At 37.2% G+C, this 10414-nt stretch overlaps 1 protein-coding gene across 1 annotated transcript; it reads left to right on the top strand.

Annotated features, from left to right (window-relative positions):
- The first annotated feature begins 4182 nt into the window (after nt 1-4182).
- LOC115694315 (transmembrane emp24 domain-containing protein p24beta3) lies at nt 4183-7269 on the top strand. Its single transcript, XM_030621447.2, has 4 exons — nt 4183-4496; nt 5611-5797; nt 5926-6033; nt 6924-7269. The coding sequence occupies exons 1-4, from the start codon at nt 4281-4283 to the stop codon at nt 7055-7057; spliced, it is 645 nt and encodes a 214-aa protein (XP_030477307.1). The 5' UTR covers nt 4183-4280; the 3' UTR covers nt 7058-7269.
- The last annotated feature ends 3145 nt before the right edge of the window (nt 7270-10414 follow it).

Here is a 10414-nt window from a genome sequence, read left to right as displayed (position 1 = left end):
AACGAGTTTTTGAGAAAAATATGGGTTTGATAACGACATAAAATTTTTCCCTCCCAGGAGAGCAGCGGGCAGAGGTCGATGGCAGGAGGCGGACGGTGGCGGGAGGTGGTCGGTGTCGAGTAGTGATGGACGGCGGAGGACGGCGACGGACGATGGTGAGAGACGGGCAACAGACGGCAGTGGGCGCCGGCATTCTTGAAATAGAAAAATTAAAAAAAATTATTTATCATTTTTGTTTCAAACTTATTTCTGAAATCAAATTTTATTTCAAAAATAGAAAAATGAAATTGTGTTACCAAATGAAAAGGGAACTTGTTCAAATCTAATTCTTGTTTTTTTGTTCTCTTGTCCCTTAGATTCCGTGTGCTTCTTCCAACGGCAATAAAATGAAGCGGCTTCTCTAGCATTCCTTGTGGCAGGACACACCCAACTAGGGGTGATTGTTTCCCAAATGGATCGGTACCCATCCCGTGACTCCCGATTTTGACTTTTGAGAACTAGGAATCAGGAATCGAACATGCCGGTTTCGGAACCGCCAATTCCGATGTGGTCTTGGGAATAGGTCCAATTTTTTGTTTTATAAAAAAAAAATCAATTTTTTATAATAGAATATTAACATTACACCATTTTCACTACAAAATATGTGTTAGTCAAGTGGTTATATTTTTGTGTCTTCACGTGACGATCGTGCTCGATTCTCCATGTGCGCAATTTTTTGTAAAGACTGATTCATCCCGATAAAACAGGCAATTCCAACCTTGGAGTCAGAAACCGAATTGATTCTGCCTTGAACCAGCCAATTCGGTCCCTAAGTTGAACTGCCGAGTTGAACTAGACCTGTACTCACTCCTACATCCGATGCAGTCTCATGAATAGGCAATTCGAAATACTTGTCAAACATATTTAATTAAATAATATTCAATTCTCACAACATTGATTATATACATTATGGATGAGGAACCGACCTAGTTCATGTGAGCCGGCTTATGACCGGTTCGATTCTTGATTATATACCCAAAATCGGTCAGTTTTATCCAAGTTCGATTCTAAACTAAAATCGGGAACCGAACCGGTTCACTCTCATGTCCTAAGCTTTCTCTCTCTCGGTTCCTCATTCTCTCTCTCAGATTCGTCACTCGGGCCTTCTTTGACGCGGCAGCTCGACTATCTCTCTCGTTTCTCACTCTCCTCCTCTCCAATGGCTCGACTTTACCCTAGCGACTCCACTCTGAGTACATTCTGAGCGGTATTGTTTCTTACAAAAGAGATAAGATACTCCACGAAATCCTTGATGGATGCATTGCGTTCGTGCTATTTCTTTCGATATTGTTATTCGAACATAGAGCATGCTGCGACTTTTTCCTCTTCTAATAGTGAGACATGAGACGCGCGAGGTGGCACATCCCGCTCTGGATGTGTTCTCTTCACGATCTAAGAAAATGCAAACACTTTCCGTCTTTAGTGTCGATGATGATCGACCAACTTCATCCATCCCATCTTTGAGAAATGATAAATTAGAATAGCCGGGCGGCTCTATTTCCACCTCCTATACGACTAAATCCACCCAATTTTTACCGAATAGACAAAATTGTCCTCTATCAATTGCAATTTAAATTGATGACCCCGAATTTATTTACTTTCCTTTCTTCTTTTTTTATAGTTTTTTTTATATCTATGTAGGATCTACTTACCATAATTAAGAATTTCATATGTTTAGTTTTTGTTTATTGTTAGATATTACTTCCATAAAAAGTTGTTTTGTCGAAAATGGAAATTTTCAAGAAATTTAGTTCTTTTCCACGTTGTCAATGATATTTATCAATACGTTGTTAAATAGATGAAATTTAATTAAATCAAAACATTGCATTAGGTAAGAATTTTTTTTTGAAAATGCTAGTAAAATATCATTATTTTGGATTGGCAAAAATTAATATCATCTATGAACTATTTACAAAAGAATATCAAGATACCTCTTTGTGCATAATGTTTTTAGTGTGATCCCATATATTCCGTTAACGTCTTACCTGCTTTGTATAAAAGTATCTTGCAAGTACAATAAGGAAAAAATATAAATTCTTGATATGGTAAATAAAGAGACTTGATATATATTTTAAACTAATGAAATTAATAAAAATTTCACCAAGAAAATGAGCTTTTGAGATAAGAGGGACAAAAAATAGATAAGTTGTTACAAAATCAATGATATAGAAGAGATTTTTTAGTTTTATACTATATCAAAGAATGTCTTTTAGCGAGATGGCTTTACACAAAGTATGTAAAACATTATAGAAATATCTGAGATTGTACTTCTCTTTAATACGCTAAAAAACACATGTGAAATGCTTAATTAGGGTAACTATCATACATAAAAAAAGAAAAAATATAAAAAAGGAGTGGGGCCATCACTTTAAAGTGCAATTGAAAGATTGATGGCAGTTTTATCTTTTTGGGATAAGCGTATTATAAGTCTTAAAACTTGTCACGAAAGTGTAATTGAATTCTAAAACTTTCAAAAAGTGCAATCAAATCCTAAAATTTGTCAGGAAAATGCAATTAAGTCCTAAAACTTTCAAAAAGTGCAATCGAGTTATAAAACTTGTTGCGAAAGTGCAATTAAGTCCTAAAACTTTAAAAAGTGCAATCAAAATAAGAACTTAATTAGACTAACTTGACAAGTTTTAGGACTTGATTGCACTTTTTGAAAGTTTTAGGACTCAATTGCACTTTGTGACAAGTTTTAGGACTTAATTGTACTTTTTGAAAGTTTTAGGACTCAATTGCACTTTGATGATGAGTTTTAGGACTTTTAATGTACTTATCCCTATCTTTTTAGTGTAAATGGAGTGGATGTAGTCATTTAGGGGTGGAAGTAGCGCCGCCCATGCTATATCCACAAAAACTTTACATGTAGAAACTTGCTTTTGTATCTTTCATATGGATTACTAGCTCATCAACACAGCCCTCTATTTTATCACTATTGCTGTATTCCGAGTCAATGCGAAAACGGTCTCAAATTAATTGCCAAAAGAATTAAACAAGTCGAAACCTCAATGGGCTACTTTGTGTATTGCATATGATAAAATGAAAAAAAAAGCTAGTCGGTTTCAAGGCAACATACCCAGTTCTCGATTCCAAAATACGAAGAACGGATTTTAACCGCCATAGACCTATCAAATGAGTGGGTCAGTTGGGTTGAAAATAGTCCGACCCATATTGACTCATTTAATCTGTTTTGACTCATTTTAATATCACATAATTCTAGTGACCCATACCCGACTCAACCCATATTACTAAAAGACTTTAATGTTAAATCTAATTTACAAAAACTTGTTTCTTATAATTTTTTAAAAATATATATTGCTAAACAAATTCTATTTTTTTAATATTTAATAATTTTTTAATTTTATTTCTTTTTTTTCTTCTACATCTAGCGATCGGTGACCTCCGGCCAGCTAGCGACTAGTAACGACTAATGACTAGTGACTGTTGGCATCTAGCAACGACTGGCGACTGGTTGGTGATTGACGATTGAAGGTGTTCGGCGACGACCGACGACTGGTGATCGGAGACTAGTGATCGGCGATTGGTGGTGAACGGCGACGATCGGTGACCAGCCGACGACCTTTGCCGGATTTCCTAGGAAAAAAAAAGGAAAAGAAAGAAAAAAAGGAAAAACTTAAAAAATGATAAAAAAATTGGAAAATTAAAAGAATTAAAAAAATGACTTTTTTATCTATGACTCACTTAACTAACCCATATATGACCCATTTAAAATCAATTTAAGACCCATTAATTTGTTAACTAATCCATTTATGATCCACTTAAGCTTATTTTCAAAACTCAAGCCAAATCCATTTATGGCCCACATTAAAATATATGGATTAAAATATGGGTTCTAGACCCATTTTTGCCACTTCCAACCTGCCCATGAACCGATCACTCCTATCGTACATCGAAAAAGAACAGTTTCGCATTGAAAAAACTACAGTATAATGGTGGGCTTTTCGGGCTCATGGGCCTACACCATCCTCCGCCTCATCTGCTAAATTGGGCCGTGGATAGGAGCCCACGATGATGGTACAGGCAGGGTCCATCGATCACGTGACGAGGCCCGAAGGGGGGAAAAGGGAAGATCACGTGCCGCATCGAATCACCAGCACGGTGTCTAACCCCGGTAAATTCATAAAGACCGAGATCCACTCCTCCTTTACAACGCTCACGGGTCCGAAATTTCGCCAGATCGAAGCAGCGATCGATCGATCGATCGAGCGAAGAGCGCCATGGAGACCCGACCCAGATACGCGACCCTGCTGCTGCTGATCGGCCTCGTCCTCACCTCATCTCCGGCGCCGGCGTCGTCCCTGTCGGTGACGGTCAACGACGTGGAGTGCGTGTACGAGTACGTGCTGTACGAGGGCGACACCGTGTCCGGGAACTTCGTCGTCGTCGATCACGACATCTTCTGGAGCTCCGATCACCCCGGGATCGATTTCACCGTGAGCATGCGTGCCTTCTTTTCTTTGACGGTTTTTTTTTTCCTTTTGCTCCTTTCGTGGGGTTTAAGGTGATCGAGCGTTTGCATTTGAGATCTCGGGGTTTGGAGTCGATTTGTTGATTGCCTTTCGAGATTAGGGATTCGTTCGTGCTTGATTTGAGCTCGTTTGTGTATTGAGAATTGTTGCGATTCGTTTTTCGGCTTCTGGGTTGTTGCTCGTAGGGAGAATGTTGATTTGCTTTAGATAAAGTTTGGGCCTTTTTACTGCTTTGTCCCACCCCTATTTGCCCGTGCTTGATACGAGGAGCTCCTTTTGTTTTTCATTGGCTGATTGTCATATTGTAATGAGGAAATTTGGATAGGATCCGTGTGAATGGTCGATGTATCGTTTTCATGAAATGCCTTTTGTTCTCGTGATTTTTGTTTGCAAATTTTCAGTTTTGATTGGGTCGATTTCTTTATTCGATAAATTTCATTGGGGGCAATAGTGGGACTGGACTGTGGTATTCGGGAATTTAGATTGCCCTGACTCGTTTGCGGGGTTCAGTGAATATAGGTAAGGAAGTCTTATTTTTGCTTTTCATTGTACATTTGGTAGTTGCAGCGGCTGAATGACCATGCTAGCATTTCGTTCTTATTGTTGGCAATTCAGGGAATTCTTTTGTAACTTGGGTGAACTGCGTGAACCTAATCGGTTTGCCTCATGTTTCTTGGGAATGGATCTGGTTTATATCGTGTCGAGTATGACTATGATCAACCTTAAGAATGCTTTTGATCGTGATGTAACCTGTTTGTAACTGTTGATGGTTTTCTTGCTCATTAGATGTTTAGCACAATTAATCATGCCATGAACTTAGTTTACAGTGCTAAAGTGCTTTCGTTTTGTCTCAAGGCTGATGCTCTGTTGAAGGTTTTCCCTTGTTATTTCTTCTCCTCCTCGATCAGATGATGTCTTTAAAGTTTAAAACACATAAAACAGTAAATAACTGGTGCATTTGATATTCATGCATGTGATACTTTGTGTATACGGCTTTCTGTATATGCAAATATTTTGTCAAACATCTACCTGCCTGTACAATCAGATTCAATTGCTGAATCTGATGCCTCTCCTGTAGGTCACGTCTCCGGGAGGTAATGTCGTACAGACTTTGAAAGGAACTTCTGGGGAAAAGTTCGATTTCAAGGCGCCACGAAGTGGAATGTACAAATTCTGTTTTCACAATCCCTATTCAACACCAGAGACCGTCTCTTTCCAAATACATGCTGGACATATTCCAAATGAGCATGATCTAGCCAAAGATGGTTTGTCTTATTGTTCTATTATATTTTTTCTTCAATGTGGACATCCAATTATATTATTCATTCCGCTTACTATGTGTACTTCGATAGAACCTTAAGCTTGGAAGACTTATTTGGGGTGTGTGATGCAGAGCACCTGGACCCTATAAATGTTAAAATTGCTGAGTTGAGAGAGGCACTGGAATCTGTCACATTAGAGCAGAAGTACCTGAAAGCTCGGGAGTCTCGTCATCGTCATAGTAAGATTCTTGGTTTTCCCTATTGGCATACCTCAGTGAGTGATATGAATGGATGCATATTAACTAGCGTTGACTCTACTATGATGAAATCTTGACTGAAAATTGTCGTAGCACACTCGCAGCTCAAATATATGGGTCATACATGCTGGTATGTGGGCTTGGTGATACATCCCTCACCCGCAGTTCAGTAGGATTCTTAGAATATACAAATTCCTGGTTTTAAAAAATGAAGGTTGTTTTATGTGTATTTCTTATTTGATGTAAAGGTTGAACCAAAGAGGGCATGTGCTTGCATTTTACTTCTTCCGCTGCTTGGTATTTTTGAGCTGAATATATTTGACACCTTATTTAATATATATGTGTGTGTGTGTGTGGTTGGCCAAAATCTTAACACTTTCACTATGAGCTTTTAATGCTCGAGGAGAAGTTTTTCAGAATCTGACTTGTGGTTCTGCCAATGATGTGTAATTTTTGGCTTTCTGTTTTGCCATTTTCACTATAATAAGGTTTTTGCTGCTTCATTTCCTATTTAAGTGAATGAATATGAACTCACAAATCTCCCTCTTTTAAGATAATTTTTAATGAAGAGCCAGTTTATGAATGCTAGTGTGCAACTTTTCTATACTACGACTAAACTTTGCATGGTCCGATGTTTGCTGTCAGACTTTCCAATATTTTGATCTTGCGCAAAAGCTCTTGGGTTCAATAATGTGACAAATTATTCTGCTCTGCTCTAATTATCACCATCAATCTGCTCTAGCTTTCTGCATAAAAGAACTTTGACTCGGTTTAGTGTTGTATGAGTTGATTGGTTGTTTCATTATTTGCTTCTAAATTGTTGTTTTGTTCCTCTCGGGGCACTTACTGTTGGACGGCTGGTTCTGCTGCAGCTAATGAGAGCACGAGGAAACGTGTTATATACTACACTGTTGCTGAATACCTCTTGCTGGCTTGTGTAAGCACACTTCAAGTTGTATACATCCGCCGGCTCTTCAGCAAATCAGTGGGATACAACCGAGTCTGAGTCGCCTGTAATGATCTCATTCATTTTCAAGCCACAGTCAATCATAGATGAGCTTAGGGAGATATAGTAGCAGAAAAGATGTGCCTCTTCATCTGATCCACTGCTTTTTGGCTTAAACATATAGTCCGTGAGTTAGACAATGACTTCTGGTAATCTTTGGTTTCTAACTTCATTATGAATTGTGAATGCGGGCGACAAAGCCCTTGCGAACAGATGGTGTCCCTATCTTTTGCTTTTTAATTCGATGGCAAAGACTGGAAACAAGGGATGGATTGTTCCAATGAAAGCTGCTCTCTGATCAGAAATGTTTCCATTGGAGGAACTTTTCCTGGAAAACAAGATCAATTCAGTGTACAGCATGCGTGCCAGAAGATCTTTCCTTAACAAGGTCTGAAAATGATGGTTGACTTGGTGGTGGTGATGGTGACGGCGAAGTGGTCGGCTCTAATGGGTGGTGATGGCCATAAGGGGAGTGGTGTTGCTCGTCGAAGCCCAAACTGCTCGGTCAGTTTCTACTTCGAAACTCGACCAAGCGGATTCATCGTTGAATCGGCTCAATAGGAGTGGGTTCAATGTCTCAACCAAGAGTACTTTCGATTCAAACAATTTTCTTGAAAGTTCTTAACAAACAAAACGAGATGGTTAAAGATTAAACAGGCAGAGAGATGAGCTAAGTTGACGTTTTGTTACTTCTTTGTACCGTGCTTTGGCATCTTCTCGTTGCAGTAGAGCCCATTTGAGCCTTTCAAAGGCCTGCTCAGATCTAAATTGAATCCATATTATGTGGACTAAACATACACAACACTAGTGTAGAGAGGAAAAATGTACAAGTCTGTATAATGATGAGTTTTTCCTATCCTGTCTTCCTACCTTTCTACTTTTGTTTGTCGTCAGCCATTATCCTCGACGGTTACTTCTTTGTCCTGTGCTTTTCTTGCTTCGAAACGTTATCACCTTTTGATAACTGCCCATCGATCTCAACCATGCACCCGCCAATCACTCGATCTCGATGATGCCCCTTTGATACCGGCTTCATTTCTTCATTTTGAAGTTTAGGGCGCGAATGATAACCATTCTATTTCTCTTCATAACTAGTTTTCTGTTCCCAGAAACAAGTTTGGAATAGAAACCTGTTTAGTAACGCAATTCTATTTTTTTATTTCTGAAATAACTTTTTGTTCCAGAATTGATTTTGGACCAAAAATTAGAACAAAAAAAAAGTAGGTTTTCTGTTTCTGGATGAGAAATGAAAATTATTTCTAAAAGAATATGTTTTCTCTCTTCAAAACACATCTCTTCTTAAATTTGGCCTCGGTCTGACCTAGTCAGATCGTTTTGAACCGGTTCGGTCCGGTTCATTCCCGATGGGAAAATAAAAAAAATTCTAAAAAAATTAGAAAAATCAGAAAAAAAATCAGGAAATTCATAAAAAATTTAGAAAATCTGGAAAATTTCTAATAATCTCAAAAAAAAAATTCAGAAAATCCATAAAAATTGAAAAATTATAGAAAAATTCATAAAAATTTCCAGAAAATAAAAAAAAGTCAGATTTCGGGAAAATAGGAAATTTGGTGAATTTTTTCAAAAAAAAATTTAAAATTTTCAAAACTTCACAGGATGGCTTAGAATACCTGTGGCCACCCATTTTGAGTGAAATTTAAATATTTTGAGCTGCCCAAATGGTATTTTTGAAGACTCGTTAGTTTAGGGATTTAAAATGGGTTTTAATCCTTAAAAAACCCTAAAAGGGGTTTAACCCCCAAAAGGGGTTCTAAAAAAATGGATTTCTATTCCAGGAAATAGAAATTTGTGTTGTTATCAAACGGGTTTCTGTTCTAGGAAATAGAAATTTTATACTGTTATCAAACGGGTTTATGTTCCAAAAATAGAAATTTTTGGTTGTTATCAAACGGGTTTCTTTTCTCAGAAACTCGTTCTGGGAACAGGAATAGAAAAATCTATTTCTGTTTCAGGAATTGTTTCTAGAATAGAATGGTTGTCATTTGCACCCTTAGCTTCCCTCAACATAAATGGTGTATTTAGTTGAAATAGCTTCTCGGCCTTGTAAGCTCATCTGACCCAATTCTCTTTTGGGCCCTTTACAAAAACTATCTCATTCCAATTCCTACCAAATGCGGTAATGAAAAAACACTCGCTCATTGGTTTTGTTCACATTTCTTTTGTGTGGAGGGAACTTACACTTTTTGAGGAAAGAAACTAACTATTTAACATTATTTTCTGTTTTTACAACTACACGGATTCTCATCTAGAGGTAATATTAAAAATTTAGAAATAATAATGGAAAAAGAAAAAGAAAAGCAGAAAAAAAAAGACGAGGGAAGAGAGAGTAAGCAGTTTATATACGGTGGTGTCAAAGGTTGCAACCGCTATTGCGCTGGTGAAGCCACAACAGCCGAAGGCATTCTCATGGAAGGGGAGAGAGATTAATCCAAGTTTGGGCTTACCCCTCTCCTCATCTTTCACTCAGATTCTGTTTGTTTTGCAAATAATGAATAATTTAAAAAATATATTTTAAAAACCGATCACTTGTATTGCTTATCAAAATAAATGGACAAAAAATATTTTCTTCATCCATCAAAATGTTTAGATATAAATTATTGTTGATAATAAAAACATTTTCATCGACTAACTATTTCAAGCAATTATTTTTAGAAAAATATTTTTCAAATAATTTATTTTCCGTGAAACAAGCAGAGTCTCAAATTTGAGAGCACTTCCCAGTCGAAATACTTGAAAAGGATTGTCATTATAGCTAGCCTATGCATAATTTTTTTTTTTCGTTTATTAGACGAATTCGACCTTCAAATCTAGATCAAATTATTTGCGACAAGCACATGACCAGAGCCAAAGGTTCGACAGAAAATTGTGAAAATGACATAAACAGTCCATGAACTTTGGCCCAATGTGCAATGTGGTCCATGAACTTTTAATTTATTAAATGTGATTCTGAAATTTAACCCAATGTGCAATGAGTCCCTGAACTTTTAATTTGTTTAATGTTGTCTTCGAATTTTTAGTACATATTCATTTTAGTCTCTGAATTATATGAAAATATTAGCTGTAGTTCTTCCATTAATTTAAGTTTAGGGACTACATCAAATATTTTCATATAGTTCAGGGACTACATTGAACATGTACCAAAAGTCTAGGAACCGCATTGAACAAATTAAAAGTCCAAGAATCACGTTAAACATTACGCTAAAATTTAGGAACTGTATCAAATAAATTAAAAGTTCAGAGACCACATCACATATTGGGTCAAAATTCAGAGATTATTTGTGTCATTATCCCACAGAAAATTAGTCGGAGTCGATGCTCGGGGGAAGATTATAGCAA

The sequence above is a fragment of the Syzygium oleosum genome, unplaced genomic scaffold, assembly GCF_021117445.2.
Source record: "Syzygium oleosum isolate NSW1041296 unplaced genomic scaffold, Sole_v2.1 Sole_v2.17, whole genome shotgun sequence".
Lineage (NCBI taxonomy): Eukaryota > Viridiplantae > Streptophyta > Magnoliopsida > Myrtales > Myrtaceae > Syzygium > Syzygium oleosum.
Note: the sequence above shows the minus strand (reverse complement) of the source record. Positions and strands in the feature narration are given on the sequence as shown.